At 43.5% G+C, this 18,237-nt stretch overlaps 1 protein-coding gene across 1 annotated transcript in view; it reads left to right on the forward strand.

Moving 5' to 3' along the window:
* The window catches only part of ttn.2 (titin, tandem duplicate 2), a 266,459-nt gene that overhangs the window by 184,656 nt on the left and 63,566 nt on the right, over positions 1 to 18,237 (forward strand). The window contains exons 172-191 of the mRNA XM_030724391.1: positions 1,100 to 1,381; positions 2,237 to 2,424; positions 2,665 to 2,776; positions 2,866 to 3,004; positions 3,615 to 3,778; positions 3,866 to 4,017; positions 4,191 to 4,347; positions 7,489 to 7,770; positions 8,030 to 8,329; positions 8,689 to 8,982; positions 9,355 to 11,359; positions 11,461 to 12,148; positions 12,286 to 12,550; positions 12,720 to 13,046; positions 13,185 to 13,469; positions 13,588 to 13,887; positions 13,983 to 14,285; positions 14,446 to 14,721; positions 14,859 to 15,158; positions 15,255 to 15,557. Coding sequence (XP_030580251.1) covers positions 1,100 to 1,381; positions 2,237 to 2,424; positions 2,665 to 2,776; positions 2,866 to 3,004; positions 3,615 to 3,778; positions 3,866 to 4,017; positions 4,191 to 4,347; positions 7,489 to 7,770; positions 8,030 to 8,329; positions 8,689 to 8,982; positions 9,355 to 11,359; positions 11,461 to 12,148; positions 12,286 to 12,550; positions 12,720 to 13,046; positions 13,185 to 13,469; positions 13,588 to 13,887; positions 13,983 to 14,285; positions 14,446 to 14,721; positions 14,859 to 15,158; positions 15,255 to 15,557 — 7,122 coding nt within the window. The remainder of the gene's footprint in view (positions 1 to 1,099; positions 1,382 to 2,236; positions 2,425 to 2,664; positions 2,777 to 2,865; positions 3,005 to 3,614; positions 3,779 to 3,865; positions 4,018 to 4,190; positions 4,348 to 7,488; positions 7,771 to 8,029; positions 8,330 to 8,688; positions 8,983 to 9,354; positions 11,360 to 11,460; positions 12,149 to 12,285; positions 12,551 to 12,719; positions 13,047 to 13,184; positions 13,470 to 13,587; positions 13,888 to 13,982; positions 14,286 to 14,445; positions 14,722 to 14,858; positions 15,159 to 15,254; positions 15,558 to 18,237) is intronic.

Here is an 18,237-nt window from a genome sequence, read left to right on the forward strand (position 1 = left end):
GGTCCAATAACAGGACGCCACTCAGGTTATCAGGTAGGCCGTCCCTCTCACCGTACCCTTCCAGATCTTACTGTCGTTTCCCATGTGAGCTTTGAAGTCTCCCGGTGGGAAGACTGAGTCACCAGATGAAGCATCCTTGAGACCCCATCCAGCGACTCCAAGAAGGTTGGGGTGAAATGTTGTTCGGTGCATAAGCACAGACAACAGTCAGGACCCATTCCCCACCCTGAAGCCACGGAGAAACAAACCTCTCATCCAAAGGTAAAAACTCCAACATACAGGCAGGAAACAGAGGGGATACAAGGATACCCACCTCAGCCCATGCCTCTCACAGAGGGCAACTGTGGACTTGAAAGGAATCCAGCCCCTCTCCAGGAGACTGGTTCCAGAGCCCTGGCTGTGGGTTGAGGTGATCCCAACTATCTAGCTGGTATCTCTCAACCTCACGCACTAGCTCAGGCTCCTTCCCCACCAGACAGGTGACACTCCATGTCCCAATCGCGAGCCTTAATAGCCACAGATCGATCTGCCAGGGTCTCCGCCCTTGGCCACGGCACGACATAAACTGCACTTGACCCCTACAGTGCCTCCTACAGGTGGTGGGCCTACAGGAGGGTGGGTCCATGGCTCCTCTTCGGACTGTGCCATGCTGGGCTTCACAGGCTAAGGCCCACCCACCAGGCACTCTCCCTCACACAGACCTGGGCCCCCGGTAACCCTATCCCAGGCAGGATAAACTGTTCCCTTGATCTTCCTCTCATAAAAATTGCTGGAATGATTCTTTGTCTGGCCCCTCACCCAGCACCACTTTGCCTTGGGAAACCTTACCAGGGGCAAAAGCCCAGAGACAACATAGCCCCTGGAATCACTAGTTCATATAAACCCCTCCATCACAATAAGGTGGTGGTTTGTGGAGACACATGGCTTTTAGCTAGACATTTATATTGTCCAAAATACAAAATGTGTCATAATAGCCATAAATGTGGAAATTATCTTATGTTAATGTGGAACTGGAGTTGTTCCCATGAGCCTCAGAGAAAAAGAGTTAGGGGGAACTTTTCAGCTGATCTAATAACTAACTTAAGTGTTTCCCCTACAGAGCCACCTACTCTGGATCTGGAGTTCAGGGACAAGATAATGGTAAAAGTAGGAGACACCTGTATGCTATCGGGACGCTACAGCGGTAAACCAGCCCCTGCTATCGCCTGGACAAAGAATGATGAGGACCTGAAGGCAGATGAGGAAATCAGCCTCCACACCACCACTCATCACCTCAGCCTCAGCATCAGCAAGGCCAAGAGAGAACACAGTGGCCGGTATTGTGTCAGTGTGGAGAATGCTGCCGGCACTCGCTTAGGAATCTGCACCATCGTTGTGGTCGGTGAGTGGTTGTACAGCACATGCGCTCTGAATTCACATGCAGTGTTTTAATTTTAGAGAAGCGTTTCAAAGTTAAAGCTAATAACTTCCCGCTTTGGAACCGGGTAGCATGAAGTAACAGCACAGAATGGATCCTAATCAACATCTCACACCAGAAATGAAGCATATAAGCATTAATGGAGTGAATCAAGAAGAGTGCTGAGCTGTTTACATCCTTCCATCCTCTTCAGGATTAGCTTAGAATCACCAATTAACCTAACTCCGCTAAGTGCAAGTCTTTGGATCGAGGGAGAAAACCAGAACACGCAGATCTGAACACGTGGATCTGAACCCAGACCTTCTCTCGCTTTGAGGCAGCAGTGCTAACCACTATACCACCGTGCTGCCTAGCTGTTAGATTATGACTTAAAATCAAATTAGAGGTGTAAGAACTAAATTTCAAAGAATGAACTTACAACAGTGTCACTACTCCATGTTTGAGCATTTAAGATCTAATAGTCACATGTGATCTGGAACAAGTCAAGATATTTTTAGACTACTTGGACACACCACACATCAAAAGCAAACAGAAAATCAGATAAGCCAGACTTAAGTACGCTAGAGCTGCACGGTGGGTCATAAAAGTTATTTATGGTATATTACAAGGAAAAGGATGTTATTCATTCAATTATGGCAAAAATGTAATCAGGTGATCTGGCCATCTTTTATGCAAATTTGATATGAATCACACTGTTCGTTTTGCTGCAATTTTATTAACAAACAAACATATCAAAAACAATACCCCATTGCCCCTCCAGGGGTGGGATGAATGCTTTAATGCTGGAGGGTCACTGATGTAAATTCTTTCTCCTGTCAGACCGTCCTCAGCCACCAGAGGGCCCCGTAGTGTTCAATGAAGTCTACAGGAATTACATGGTAATCTCCTGGAACCCTCCTCTGGATGACGGAGGCTGCGCTGTTTCCAACTACATCATTGAGAAGAGAGATACCAACAGAGACTTGTGGATGCCTGTCATCTCATCCTGTACCAGGACCACCTGCAAGGTGAGGCGAAGATGTTTTAAGCAGAGAAAATGTTGGCAGTTTGTACCTATGACAAGAGCAATCAATCTGTCACAGTAGTTTGCACCTTATGTGTGAGAAATCCTATGAAAAGTTAATTTGGAATGGCTGATGTTTTACAATTCTTTGTTTATTTTGTTATCAAGAAAATAATACTAAAGCTTTCATTATACAAGCAAAATCTTGAGCACTGATATTTCCTGCCACCCTTTGTTGCTTCAGGTGCCAAAGCTGATCGAAGGCCGGGACTACATTGTCCGCATCATGGCTCAGAACATCTATGGCATTAGCGATCCCCTCCTGTCAGCAGAGTCTAAAGCTAGAGACATCTTCAGTGAGTCCTATGTTCACAAAGAAAGGGACAAAAAAAAAGGTTTTAAAGTAAAAACAGCATGTAATTGCATTTGATTGTGTCCATCGCAGAGGTACCTGATGCTCCTAAGCAGCCCACAGTGAAGGAGGTTTACCATGACTCTGCCCTGATCAGCTGGGAGCCACCTGCTGATGGAGGGAAACCAATCATAGGCTACATTGTGGAGAGGAAGGAGACCATGGCCAACAGGTTCTTAAATTCACACAACACTAGAACCTAGGAACTTTTTTCATGTACTTATGCAGACATGGATGTTATGTCAGAGTAGAGCAGCCAGAATTGTAACAATCTTTAGAACTGGTAACAACAAATTTCGATTGGTTGGTTGTTGGTAAAGCTATTTATTTTTAGTTGTTGTTAATGTAACTTTAGCTCTATGAGTATGTAATTCTTCACCACTCAAACTGTGGGGTGGCCACCAATCTGTGGTGGCTGTAGCCACTGCTTTTTCTTAAAGTGTGTGGCCTCACAGCAGCCCAAGACCTAACAGATAAGACTTTTTCAGAAAACTGAAATTAAACCTGTGGCCACAAGGTGGTGCAGTAGTTTGACCTGTCATTTCACAGCAATAGGGCCTGGGGTTTGAATGCATTGGCCTGCTGGGGACTTTCTATGTGCAGTTTGTGTCTTTTCCCTCTGCCTGTGTGGGTCTTTTCTGGGTACTGTGGGTCCCTGCCACAGTCAAAAATATGCGTGTTAGGTTAACTGGACCTTATTTATATCCAGTGCAAATGTGAAATAAAAATATGAATATGTTTGTTTGTGACAAAAACATCAGTCTTTATGTCTCTGCTCACAGGTGGGTTCGCTGTAACACAGAAAGAATCCATCCTAAGGTGGATTACTGGGTGACTGAACTGCTGAAGGGCTGTGAGTATGAGTTCAGGGTCAGTGCTGAGAATGAAGTGGGAGCTGGAGACCCAAGCCCACCATCTAAACCCATCTTTGCCAAAGATCCCATTGGTGAGTTCACTTTTCACAACTACACTTCATGTTATTGTTAGAGTTGTGTGAATTCGGTACAAGAATTTTGCCTGTTCTTTTCTCTAGTGAAACCCAGTCCACCAGTGAACCTACAGGCTGTTGACTTCACCAAGGAGTCAGTGACCCTGTCCTGGGAGCCACCTACTGACAGCGGCAGAGGAAAGATCTTTGGGTACCTGCTGGAGTTCCAGAAGGCTGGAGAGGAGGAATGGCACAAGGTGAGGCAGTATTCTAGTCTGCAAGAGATATAAAAGATAGACAACTATAACAACTGCTGCACACTACATTCACCCTTTTTTTTTTTTTAATTACCTCACTGACCTATGTATTGCATCCTCTTAATCTCTGGGTGAAATGGGATATTGAACTTTAACCCTGCTGATGTCAACAGGTGAACCAGACTCCAGACTCCTGCAAAGAAACAAAGTTTAAGATTATCAACCTGGAAGATGGTGTTTTGTACCGCTTCAGAGTCATGGCTGTCAATGCTGCCGGGGAGTCCAACCCAGCTAACATTACTGAGCCAATCAAAGTACAGGACAGACTTGGTGAGTTGTCATTTCAGTGGCACAGTGTTTGCTTGTAACTTTAATTTTAGAAGTTCTACATACAGGTGCTGGTCATAAAATTAGAATATCATGAAAAAGTTGGTTTATTTCAGTAATTCCATTCAAAAAGTGAAACTTGTATACAGGGTTATAATAGTTTTGGATTTTACATTATAGTTTAGTTTTAGTTAGTTTTTACTTTTTTTTCTCTAATTCAGTTAGTTTTAATTAGTTTTCAGAGTGGTTTTGCTCATTTTTATTAGTTTTTATTTTTGGTTTTATGCTTAGTTTTAGTTAGTTTCAGTATTAGTTTTAGTATTTTCATACTTAATCAGGTACGCTTTAAAGATACCCTTTAAAGAAATATATTCAGCAACCAACTGTTCACAGACAGCAGAACTACATGCTAAATGTGTGTAATATTAAGGACACACATGAACATCAACAGGGAGAAACTGCTAACAATATGAACTCCAAAACTCGATAAATTCTACAATAAACTCCCAATAAAGTTCAGCCTCAGTGCAGCAGATTAACAACAGCTACATGTGGTGTTTGACAAAAACAAACTCCTTGAAGGAGTCAAAGCTCAAATCCAGCTGCATCCTGATGTTCTCACCACCTGAAGCTGCTTCTGGTTTGGAGCTAGCTTGGTTAGATGCTCGATGATTAGACTTGCAGGGTCTTTGCGGCCTCTGTAGCCTACGGAAGTGTCCGACCTCATGTCCGCATTTATGCATGTATAGCTGGATTGCGTGTATTAATTACCTTGTGGTTGTGTGCTGGGGTTTTTTTGGTCCTCGCTCTTTGTGCTCAGTTTTTAGGGTGCAAACATATTTGTCCCTGTTTTTTCACTTTCTTCATTTCTTCACGTCCATTCCCATAGTTTCAGCAGCTCCCTCCAGGAATTTGCTGACATTTGTGAGTCTTTATATTGATGCTTTGATTATTAGTCCTGATTGTTATTATCTGACTGATAAAGTAGCCGGAAACGCACAAGGACTAAACACAACGTTGTGGCTGCGTTGACCCGACGAGCAGTCACGTTTCTCTGGAGGTGCAGGCCGGGTTGCCTTGTAGGATGAGAGCGGTTTCCGTAGCTGCCTTGTGTGCGCTTCTCAGGTCTACTTTGATGTTGGTGTTTTTTTTCCTGACTAAGAAGTGTTCCGTACATCATCCACAACATCATCCACAACAAGACACTCGCTGCTATCTGTGCTATCATAGTAAAAAAAAACAAAAAAACACCACATGGGACTCTCTGAGGAGCAGCGCGGTGTGCGCACGCACGCACATGCGCACCCATTTGCCCGACGGCGTTCCGAGCTTAAACTCGGAGAGAGGAAAAAAATGATTTCATATCAATCCACAAGACTTTTGAAAAAATAACAATATCTATAATTTCAGTTAGTTTTAGTTAGTTTTGTAAACTCACAATTCAGTTTTAGTTAGTTGTCGTTTCTTCCTTTTAATTTTAGTTTTTATTTATTTCAGTTAACGACAATGTTTTTTCAATTTCAGTTTTCGTTATTTCGTTCGTTTTCATTAACTATAATAACCCTGCTTGTATATTATATTCATTCATTACACACAGACTGATATATTTCAAATGTTTGTTTCTTTTATTTTGATGATTATAACTGACAACTAATGAAAACCCCAAATTCAGGATCTCAGAAAATTAGAATATTACTTAAGACCAACACAAAAAATGGATTTTTAGAAATGTTGGCCAACTGAAAGTATGAACATGAAAAGTATGAGCATGTACTGCACTCAGTACTTAGTTGGGCTCCTTTTGCCTGGATTACTGCAGTAATGCAGCGTGGCATGGAGTCGATCAGTCTGTGGCACTGCTCAGGTGTTATGAGAGCCCAGGTTGCTCTGATAGTGGCCTTCAGCTCTTCTGAATTGTTGGGTCTGGTGTATCACATCTTCCTCTTCACAATAGCCCATAGATTTTCTATGGGGTTAAAGGTCAGGCCAGTTTGCTGGCCAATGAAGAGCAGGGATACCATGGTCCTTAAAGCAGGTACTGGTAGCTTTGGCACTGTGTGCAGGTGCCAAGTCCTGTTGGAAAATGAAATCTGCATCTCCATAAAGTTGGTCAGCAGCAGGAAGCATAAAGTGCTCTAAAACCTCCTGGTAGACGGCTGCGTGGACCTCAGCAAACACAGTGGACCAACAGCAGCAGATGACATGGCACCCCAAACCATCACTGTGGAAACTTTACAGTGGACCTCAGCCAGCGTGGACTCTGTGCCTCTCCTCTCTTCCTCCAGACTCTGGGACCTTGATTTCCAAAGGAAATGCAACATTGACTTTGATCAGAGAACATAACTTTGGAGCACTCAGCAGCAGTCCAGTCCTTTTTGTCTTTAGCCCAGGCGAGACGCTTCTGACGCTGTCTTTGGTTCAAGAGCGGCTCGACACGAGGACTGCGACAGCTGAAACATGTCTGCATACGTCTGTGCTTCTTGAAGCTCTGACTCCAGCTGCAGTCCACTCTTTGTGAATCTCCCCCACATTTTTGAATGCCTTTTGTTCCACAATCCTCTCCAGGGTGCGGTTATCTCTATTGTTGTACACTTTTTTCTACCACATCTTTTCCTTCCCTTCGCCTCTCTATTAATGTGCTTGGACACAGAGCTCTGTGAACAGCAGCCTCTTTAGCAATGACCTTTTGTGTCTTGCCCTCCTTGTGTGAGGTGTCAAAGGTCGTCTTTTGGACAACTGTCAAGTCAGCAGTCTTCCCCATGATTGTGTAGCCTACAGAACTAGACTGAGAGAGCATTTAAAGGCCTTTGCAGGTGTTCTGAGTTAATTAGCTGATTAGAGTGTGGCACCAGGTGTCTTCAATATTGAACCTTTTTATAATATTCTAATTTTCTGAGATACTGAATTTGAGGGTTTTATTAGTTGTCAGTTATAATCATCAAATTTAAAATAAACATTTTAAATATATCAGTCTGTGTGTAGTGAATGAATATAATATACAAGTTTCACTTTTTAAATGGAATTACTGAAATAAATCAACTTTTTCATGATATTCTAATTCTATGTCCAGCACCTGTGTGTCTATTGAAATACTTGTGTTTTTTAATCATTAATTCTCACACCTCTGTCTTTTACATCTTTCAGAGCCCCCAGAGTTGATTCTGGATGCTGGAATGACACGAGAGGTGAAAGCCATGGTTGGCACTCACATCACACTGATAGCTGGAATCAAAGGTGTCCCATTCCCTACTGTCACCTGGAAGAAGAACGATGCAGAGGTTCCCCCTCGGGCAGATATTGAAACCAGTCAGGCAGGCACCAAGCTGGAGATGAGGTTCTGTCACCGTGGTGACTGTGGAGATTACACCCTAACTGTGGAGAACCCAGCTGGATCCAAGACTGTCACCTGCACTGTGCTGGTTCTTGGTAAGTACAGGATTATTTTGTAGACTTTGTTTTTAGCTGAAACTCAGTAGAGGTTTGAATGGGCAAATCTGGCATTGAACCTTAGTTCAGTTGTGTGGCATCAGTTTTTAATCTAGAAAAAGTGAGTGTAATTCAGCATATTTTATTTTTGGTGAGAATAATCCATCACCACTATGACATATTTAGTCAGTTCCATTTTCCAGTTATCATTTTGTGTCATATTTAACACTTTGGTGATGTTGCCTTTGTGTTTCTTCAGACAAACCTGGTCCCATCCAGCACCTCCGTGTGTCTGATGTGAGGAGCGACTCTGCCTACCTGTCCTGGAAAGACCCAGAAGACAGTGGTGGTGTTCGCATCACTAACTTTGTAGTAGAGAAGAAAGATACAGCTTCCACTCAGTGGGTCCCTGTCTGCTCCACATCCAAGAAACGCAGCATGATGCTGAAGCACCTGATGGAAGGCAGATCCTACGTGTTTAGAGTTGCTGCAGAAAATCAGTTTGGCCGCAGTGAATTTGTTACGACACCAAAGGCCATCAAGGCAATGAACCCACTCTGTGAGTAACAACACATTTTATTTTGGTGTTAGAAAACAAAAACAAGGACAGTTCCCAACAATATTTTTGTAACGAGACAGTGCAAAAATAAAACAAAATGGACATGTTTAGCACAGAGAGATGTGATGATTTTTATTCATAAAATATTGTCTGCAAAAGAATGCAACAAAAGAACCTACTGAAAATAAATGTCTTCATTCATGCTCAATCATCCAGGTAAGGAAATCTCCCAAAATGCTATGCCCAGATGAAGTGAAAATAAATTTCCTTAAGCCCCAAAGAAGGTTGTGTGTGTGTTGGACTAAAAACATGAATAATTTCAAGCCTAAATCTCTTTCATTCTGCTTTCATCCCTCCAGTCCCTCCTGGTCCTCCCAAAGACCTGCATCATGTTGACATGGACAAGACTGAGGTGTGGTTGGCCTGGAACTGGCCCGATCGTAATGGAGGAAGTGAGATCACAGGCTTCCTCGTAGAGTATCAGGAAGAGGGAGAGAAAGACTGGTATGAGTGGAAGACTGTCAGCATCCCTGAGAGCCATGTCACTGGTCTGGAGGAGGGAAAGACCTACCGCTTCAGAGTGAGGGCTGAGAATGCCATTGGCCTCAGCAGACCTGACACAACAGTGCCCATCCTCTGCCAGGAGAAACTAGGTAGGATGCAAGATGGTATTTACATGACCTTTATTGGACTTTACATGGCTCATATATAATAAGGTGATTGTTCAATTATTGTTCCAATTGTTTGTTTGTTTTTTTCAGCTGAAATTAGAGATTTATGTTTTAGAGTAAGAACTGTGTTGCAAATGTATGTCCTGTCATAGTTCACATAAACTAATGTGTCTTGAGCTGGCATTTTGAAATAGTGGAGGCACATAATCTTGACCAAAAAAACCCAAAACAAAACAAAAAAAAACCTGACTCTATTGGTAAAACCTCTAAGTTTTACTAATTTAACTTTATTTCAATGTTTTTGAATGTAAGGAGTCTGGTAGTGTGAGGTAACCTCTTTTTGTATGTCCACAGTGGCTCCAATTGTTGAAGTTGATGTTAAGCTCACTGAAGGCATCATCGTGAAGGCTGGAACCACCATCAGGCTGCCAGCTATAATGAGAGGAATCCCTGTCCCAACTGCCAAGTGGTCCATCGAAGGAGAGGAGATCACCAGCCAGGGCAACATTAAGATTGACACTGATAATTTCTCCACTGTTCTCAACATTAATGAGTGCACCAGAAACCACACTGGCACCTACCTGCTTGCCGTGTCCAACCCAGCAGGAACCAAGACAGTGGCCTTAAATGTCACTGTACTGGATGTTCCTGCTGCTCCCATTGGACCAGTCAACATTCTGGAGGTCACGCCAGATTCTATGACAATTGAGTGGCGTCCTCCTAAGGATGACGGTGGGAGCGCTGTAACCAACTACATCGTGGAGAAAAGAGAGTCCACCAAGGAGACGTGGGGAGGTGTGAGCTCTGGTAGCATTGCCACTAAGCTCCGAATCACCCGTCTTCAGAGGGGAGTGGAATATGTACTTCGCATTCGTGCTGAGAACAAGATGGGCATTGGTGCTCCTCTGGAGAGCAAGCCCACTGTTGCTGAGCATTCCTTCATGCCTCCCAGTCCTCCTGGTAAGCCACAGTCCTCTGATATCTCAGAGGATGCTGTTACACTTGGCTGGACCATGCCCCTGTCTGATGGTGGTAGTCAGATCAGTGGCTACATCATTGAGCGCAGACACAAGGGAGGAAAGTGGATTCGTGTTAACAAGACACCTTGCAAGGACCTGAGGTACCGAGTCCTGGGTCTATTTGAGGGCAGCGAGTATGAGTTCAGAGTGTTTGCTGAGAATATTGCTGGATATAGTGGCCCTTCACCCATCTCTGACACCTGTAAACCCTGCAGACCCATCACTGTCCCAAGTCCCCCTGTCAACCCTAAAGTTAAGGATTACAGCAAGGTCACTGCTGACCTGGTGTGGACCAAACCGACCAAAGATGGAGGCAGCCCCATCCTGGGTTATACTGTAGAGATGAAAAAAGGTGATGCTGAAGAATGGAAAAAAGTCAACGTAGAAGACTTAATCAAGCAGTGTGCCTACAGGGTGAAGGGTCTAGAGGAGGGTGTGACCTATAGATTCAGAGTCAGTGCTTCAAACATGATTGGAGATGGGGAGCCAAGAGAAATCCCAGAGTCGATCACTGCTCAGGATATCCTTATACCTCCAGAGATTGAGATGGAGGTCACCTGCCGTGATTGTGTTACTGTGCGTGTCGGACACAACATCAACATCATGGGCTACATCAAAGCTCGCCCTGACCCTGAAGTGTTTTGGTTGAAAAAAGAGACAGTTTTAGAGAACAGCAAACGTGTCACCATCACGCAGAACCTTCCTATGGTCCACCTAAAGATCAAGGAAGCCACAAGGGAGGACCATGGCAAATATACCCTGAAAGCTTCAAATGAGGGTGGTGAGGCTTCCTGCACGATCACAGTTAATGTGCTAGACAGACCCAGCCACTGCCAGAACTTGCATGTGACCTATGCCACCAAGGACTCATGCATGATCAACTGGGAGGCCCCTAAGGACAATGGTGGATCCGAGATCACCAACTACATTGTGGAGTGCAGAGAGCCTAGTATTAGCATGTGGTCTATGATCTCTTCCAGCTGCACTAATCGCAAGATCAAGACCAAGCTGATGGAAGGCCATGAGTACCTGTTCCGTGTCTGCGCTGAAAACAAGCTAGGACCAGGACCCTCTGTGGAGACCAAGACCCCGTTATTGGCCATTGACCCCATTGATAATCCCGGTGAGCCTGAGAAATTCAGAGCCACTGACATTGGTAAGAATTATGTCTGTTTGAGGTGGAGAAAGCCTGACTATGATGGCGGAAGTCCCAACCTGTCCTACAACCTGGAGTGTAAATCTAAAGATGCTGAGGAGTGGCAAAGACTCAACACCAGTACTCTCACAGACACCTTCTTTTTGGCTGATAAGTGTGTGGAAAATCATACATACACCTTCAGGTAGGTTACTTCATCATAATTACTGATTGTTTTATTTGGTGTTCTTTAAGTGTTATCTATCTATGCACTATCAACCTTTATTCTTCTTGCTTTTTATCCAGAGTACAGACAGTCAGTGAAGGAGGTGAGAGTGCCTGGGTGAAACTTGCAGATATTCTGGTGAGGGAGGAGATCCAGAAGCCTGTCATTGACCTGAAGTTGGCTGGAACATTGACAGTAAAGGCTGGAGAGTCAGTCAGAATGGAGGCTGCGCTGAGAGGAAAGCCCCAGCCCGAGGTTAAATGGACAAAAGATAAGGCTGTTGGAGACAATCCCAGAATAAGCTATGAAACTGGCCCTGACTACTCCAAATTTCTGATGACTAAGTCCAGACGCAGTGACACAGGAAAATACATCATCACTGCCACCAATTCAGCTGGTACCTTCACGGCATATGCCAACATTAATGTCCTGGATGTTCCCGGCCCAGTGAGGAACCTGAGGATTACTGGGATTGGAGCTGACAAGTGCAGAGTGGTATGGGATGCTCCAGAGGATGATGGTGGTTGTGAGGTGGACAGCTACATCCTAGAGAAATGTGAGACCAGGAGAATGGTCTGGTCCACATATTCATCCTCTGTGGTCACACCGTACTGCAATGTCACTCGTTTGGTGGAAGGGAATGAGTACATTTTCAGAGTAAGGGCTGAGAACAAGATGGGTACTGGTCCCGCTATGGAGAGTAAGCCTGTAACTGTCAAAACTCAGTTCAGCAGACCTGGACCCCCTGATGCCCCTGAAGTCACCAAGGTGAAGTTTTGTATACTCTACAGATGTTATTTTAAATTGCCTGTCATGAGAAACATTTTAGCCTTTTATAACTCATAGTCAGTATACAACCTAACTGTAAAAACTGTTAAAAAACAATTGTAATTTTTGTGATCCAGGTGAGTAAAGATGAGATGACTGTGGTATGGGCTCCTCCTGAAAATGATGGAGGAAAGTCAATTACTGGCTACATCCTCGAGAGAAAAGAGAAGAGGGCAGTGCGCTGGGTAGCTTGCACCAAGAGCCCCATCTCTGAGAGACGCATGAAAGTAACCAACCTGATTCCAAACCATGAGTACCAGTTCAGAGTAAAAGCTGAGAACGAAGTCGGCCTTGGCGAGCCCAGCAAACCCTGCCGGCCAGTTGCAGCCAAAGATCCTATTGGTGAGTTTATAGTTGCTGTCACAACTTTATTCTTAAAAAGTTCAGGTTCAAGCTTTTGTTTGTTTGTTTGTTTGTTTGTTTGTTTGCTTTATTTGTGGTAAAGCTTCTTCCTGATATTTGAATATTTCAGTAATCATAATGAACTTTGTTTCATTGTCTCCACCTACAGAGCCACCTGGTCCCCCTGCAGGCCTGAAAGTGGCTGACAGCACAAAGACCTCTATCACTCTGTCCTGGTCTAAACCCGTGTATGACGGTGGTGCCCCCATCATAGGCTATAGCTTGGACATGAGGCTGAAAAGTGAGGCAGATCCTGAGAATCCCACAGTGGGCTGGAAGAGAATTGATACCCACGGTCCACTGGTGCTCACAGAGTTCACCATCAGCCAGCTCGATGAGAAGCAGGAGTATGAGTTCAAGGTGTCAGCCCAAAACCAGGTGGGCTGGGGACGTCATGCCTATTTGAAGGAGGCAGTGTCTCCCAAGGAAGTCCTGGGTAAGAATAGCCACTTTTTAAAGTCATCATATTCTTTTCTTCAATAAAGCTGTTGTATTACAATACAGTACTGTAGTACTGTAAATGTTCCAAAGTTGATGACACTTAACATTAATGTGTTTTTTTGATGTGTAACAGAGGCTCCAGAAATTGAGTTGGATGCCAGTCTGAGGAAAGGCCTGTCTGTGAGGGCTGGTTGTCCTATAAGGCTTTTCGCCGTGATTAGAGGAAGACCTGCCCCCAAGGTTACATGGAAACGGTTGGGTGTGGACAATGTAGTCCGGCGAGGTCACGTGGACCAGGTTGACACCATGTCCTTCCTAGTCATTCCTGAGAGCACCAGAGAGGATTCTGGAAAATATTCACTCACTCTGTCTAACTCAGCTGGAGAGAAAGCTGTATTTGTCCGTGTCAAAGTCCTTGGTGAGAAACTCAAACTAAATGACAAATGCATTTCCTTTTCATGACTTCTAAAAATGTTTTTAAAAACAGGTCACTAATAGGGAAACTATAATATCTATGATTTTTAATTTGTACACAGACACACCTGGCCCTGTTGGCGGCCTGGATGCAACTAACGTCACCAAGACAACAGCTCAACTCTCCTGGATGCCACCAGAGAATGATGGAGGCAGCCCCATCCTCAACTACACTGTGGAGAAACGGGAGGTGGATAGGAAGACCTGGACTAAGTGCACAGAGGACCTGAAGAAGACCAGCTTCAAGATCACCAACCTCACACCTGGTATTGAGTATTACTTTAGAGTAATGGCCTGCAACAAGTATGGCATTGGAGTTCCTCAGGACTCGCCCAGGTCCTACTTGGCCGTTGACCCCATCAGTGAGTGTCACCACTGTTCACCCTGATTTCTTCTGCTTCTGATTTTTTTTCTCTTTTGTTTATCATTTCTAATCTCTGCTTTGTGTTACATCCAGGTGAGCCAGACCCTCCAAAGAAGATGGATGTGTTAGAGATCACCAAGAATAGTGCCACACTGGGCTGGCTGAAACCTCTCAGAGATGGAGGTGCCAAAATTAATGGTTATGTGGTGGATTACCAGGAGGAGGGTGCGCCCGAGGGCAAGTGGACATCATATTCTGTGGTCAAAGACCTGACTATCGTGGTGGTTGGTCTGAAAGAAGGAAAGAAGTACAAGTTCAGAGTGGCAGCCAGGAACTCAGTGGGAGTCAGTTTGGCTCGAGAGGCAGAGGGAATGTTTGAAGTTAAGGAGCAGCTCAGTGAGTAGACCAGTCTAAATATTTCCTCATTCAAGTATGGATGATAGTAACTTACATATTCTAATTAATTAATTAATCACAAAACCACATGAATAAAAACCAAGAAGTTGAAATCATCTCAAATACTGAAGTAAATCTTGATGTTTCTTCTTCCTCCCAGTGGCTCCAAAGATAATCATGCCTGACATTGTGACGGTCAGAGCTGGATCCAAGATGGTGATTGAGGCTATTGTGGCAGGAAAGCCTGCTCCCTACTGCAAGTGGAAGCAGGGCAATGAGGACGTGCTGACCTCTGACCGCCTGTTTCTTGTAAAGACACTGACAACTAACACACTTATTATCAAGAATGTAACAAGAAAGGATAGTGGTTACTACAGCTTGTCGGCTGAGAACAGTACCGGCAAGATTAATCAGATCCTCAAAGTCATCGTCATGGGTAAGTTAGAACAACAGAAACTTTTTAAGCTGCAGGTTCTTGAAAACAAATCAACTTTACTTAAAATTATAAATAACATTGATTTGGTTATGTACATGTAAGTCAACATTTTCAACATGTCATACTCTGTATCTTAGACATTCCTGGACCCCCTGAAGCTCCTTTAGAGATCACTGAACTGGACATTGATGCCTGCACACTGCTCTGGAACTCTCCTCAGGAGGATGGTGGCAGCAACATCACCAGCTACATTGTAGAGAAGTGTGACATTAGCCAAGGTGACTGGGTCACCGTTTCTGCATCTTGCACAAAAACCAGCTTCAGAATAACCAAACTGACACCTGGCAAAGAGTACGGCTTCCGTGTCCGTGCTGAAAATAGGTTTGGTATCTCTGAGCCCACCTACTCTGAGAAGATGATTGCCAGATATCCATTTGGTGAGAATTTGTATGCTAAGATGTATTACCGGTTCCCAGCATTACAACTATGACGTTATGTATTAATGGTATTAATGTACTTTTTTCCCCCCAAAGATCCTCCAAGTGAACCGAGAAACCTGCAGATTAACAAGGTCAACAAGGATTTTGTCATTCTATCATGGGAGCGCCCCACCTCTGATGGTGGCAGCCCCATCACTGGATATTGCATTGAGAAGAAGGAGAGGAACAGCATTCTGTGGGTGAAGTCTAATGAGTCTGTGGTCAAAGCCACCCAGTACACCTGCACAGGCCTGATTGAAGGCCTGGAGTACACCTTCAGGGTGTCAGCACAAAACCAGGCTGGACAGGGCAAACCTTGCAAACAGACAGACTTCATCACTGCTAGGACTGCTATTGGTATGAACATTTTTTGTAACTACAAAAATGACATAATTGTTCTCATGACTTCACCATACTATATGACAAAGTTCAGTTAAAGACAAGAAAAAAATGACAACTTTCACTTCTATACACAACAGAATTATATTTTCATTACGTAATTTTTTTCATTAACGGAAGAAAAAACGTACGTTATTTTATGTATGTCCTCTGTTGTATTTAAGATTTCCTGATCAGGAATACTTGCTGCAGAGGTTCGTTTTAGCCCCAGGCCCCTTATTGCATGTAAAATAAAAAGATAAATATGAAAATCAATTAAAAAAAACATCTTATTAAGGGTATTGAAATAACTGTGTCAACTGGAAGTCAACTTACTGAAGAGTTAACCAAATATATTTCAAATACAGGAGCCCGGGACAGCCTTCACATTAAAGTGGTAAACTAGGCTTCATGTTTTTAGGCGATAAACATGCTTTTATTGCTAAGGGAACGATCATTTCACGGTTTAGAAACAAACAAAAAGAATTGGACATAGACACATACAATCTGTTCTTTTATGTCACTGAGAAGAGGCTCGTGATAAATGGTACATGATCTGGTTCTTATAGCACTTTTCCACTCTACACGAGCCCTCAAAGCACTTTATACAGCATGTCTCATTCACCCATTCATAAAAGCACTTTCTACATTGAAATGCGATTTAACATTCACACTGCAATTAATGCATCAGGAGCAGCTCGAGGTTCAGTATCTTGCCCAAAGATACTTTGGCATGCAGGCAGGAGCAGCCTGGGTTCAAACCACCAACCTTCTGATTAGTGGATGACCTGCTCTCCTTCCTGAGCCACAGTGAATCCCATACTTAAAAAAAGCTTAATGTACATGTAACTCAAATAGAGTAAAGGTGGAAAACCTTTACTTTAAATTATTTTATACCGACAAAAGCTTAACAAAAAAAAAAAAGATTAAATGATTCAATGATAATCAGTGATAATCAAAAGACCCCTTAAGTGCACGTGGCATCAGGACACCCTAGATCACGGGTCAATGATCAATTTTGTAATCATGTCAGATTAGATCTGCTGCCGTATGTTCTGGACACTGAAGAGAGAACCTGAGCTGTTAGCTGACCACCTGGTGGTCCATGTTCCGCACCTCCATTGTTGAAGCTACTACTCAGAGCTGTGGCTCCAAGGTGGTTGGTGCGTGTCGTGGTGGTAATCCCCAAACTAGATGGCAGACACCAGAGGTGAAGGGAGCCATCAAGGTGAAGAAGGAGTCCTATCGAGCTTGGTTAGCTTGTGGGATGCCGGAGGCAGCTGACGGGTACTTGCAGGCCAAGCAGAATGTGGCTCGGGCGGTGACTGAAGCAAAAACTCGGGTTTAGTGAAGCCTTGGAAAAAGACTTTTGAACGGCCTCGAATTGGCGACTCAGCAGGGGAAAGCGGTGCTCTACTCACACAGGATATAGTGCGGGTGAGGCGCTGCTATAGTCAGGTGGTGGAAGGAACACTTCGAGGACCTTCTTAATCCCACTGACATGCCTTCTGTAATTGAAGCAGAGTTGGGGGATCAGGGGGATGACTCACCCATTACTGGGGGTAAAGTCACTGAGGTGGTTAAACAACTACTTGTTTTGCAAACATGCCACAATATTATGTTGCTTTTATGATATGGATTATAATTATAATTATAATATCTGTATTGAGTAATTTGCATTTTCATGATTTTGCAATTATTTGTGTTCCACTGTAAGAGAGGGCTAATTTAACATTATAAAATAATATAATGATACAGTAAATAATATAATATAATATGCCTTAATATAATGGCTAATGGCATAATATAATAAAAGCTTAATATAATCTCTTGTTATCTGAGTCCCTAGTGGAAACTCTGGAGGAATTTGATGTATGCACGGCTGATTGACAGAATGATCAGATGATGATGATTTAGTTATCTATTTATTTAGTTATTTTGTTAACATGAGAATGTTTCCAGGTGAAAACGGTACATGTTGGCCATTTGTTTCACACAACAACAGTGTTTTGAGTCCCTGTAACATTTTCAAAGTCTCTTACGTTATCTCTGAATGGCAATCATTTTTAAAATGTTGCCATCTGAAAGCATTTTTTTTCAGAAACCAAAATGGAAAAACCATACCATTTTATTTTACCCAGCTAATCATTCCCATGTAAACAGGACCTCAACGTCTACTTACATGTCCTTGTCGTTCTATGGGTGAGGAAAGCAATGAAAGGTGAAGTTTAGACGTGTCCTTGGATCCACATTGCTGCACTTCGGTTGCTGCAGTTAATGGCACTGAGTAGTGTTAGACCGTTGATCTTTGCTTGTTGGCTTTGATTTCTCCATTTTTTCCTCAGTCAGAACTGCAGAATATAGTACTTCATGCCCAGAACAACACTGCCTCTGGGAGCAAACCAAGATGGCGGTGCTTTGGTAAATGACGTCACTCACAGAAAAAAAAAAACAAGATGGTCTGAAGCAAAGACACTTCAGATATTTGGCTTATATTCTGCCGTTCTCCTCTTCTGATTTGGTTGGTAATTCAGGTGTTAGTCATAGAAAAGCTGATTGCTGTGATTCTAATAGAATGTATTTTCTGGGGTGCCAGGGTGTCTCAGTGGATGAGCAGGCGACGTATGCTGCATATGGCAGTGCAGACAGCGCAGGTTCA

The sequence above is a fragment of the Archocentrus centrarchus genome, unplaced genomic scaffold (assembly GCF_007364275.1).
Source record: "Archocentrus centrarchus isolate MPI-CPG fArcCen1 unplaced genomic scaffold, fArcCen1 scaffold_36_ctg1, whole genome shotgun sequence".
Taxonomy (NCBI): Eukaryota; Metazoa; Chordata; class Actinopteri; order Cichliformes; family Cichlidae; genus Archocentrus; species Archocentrus centrarchus.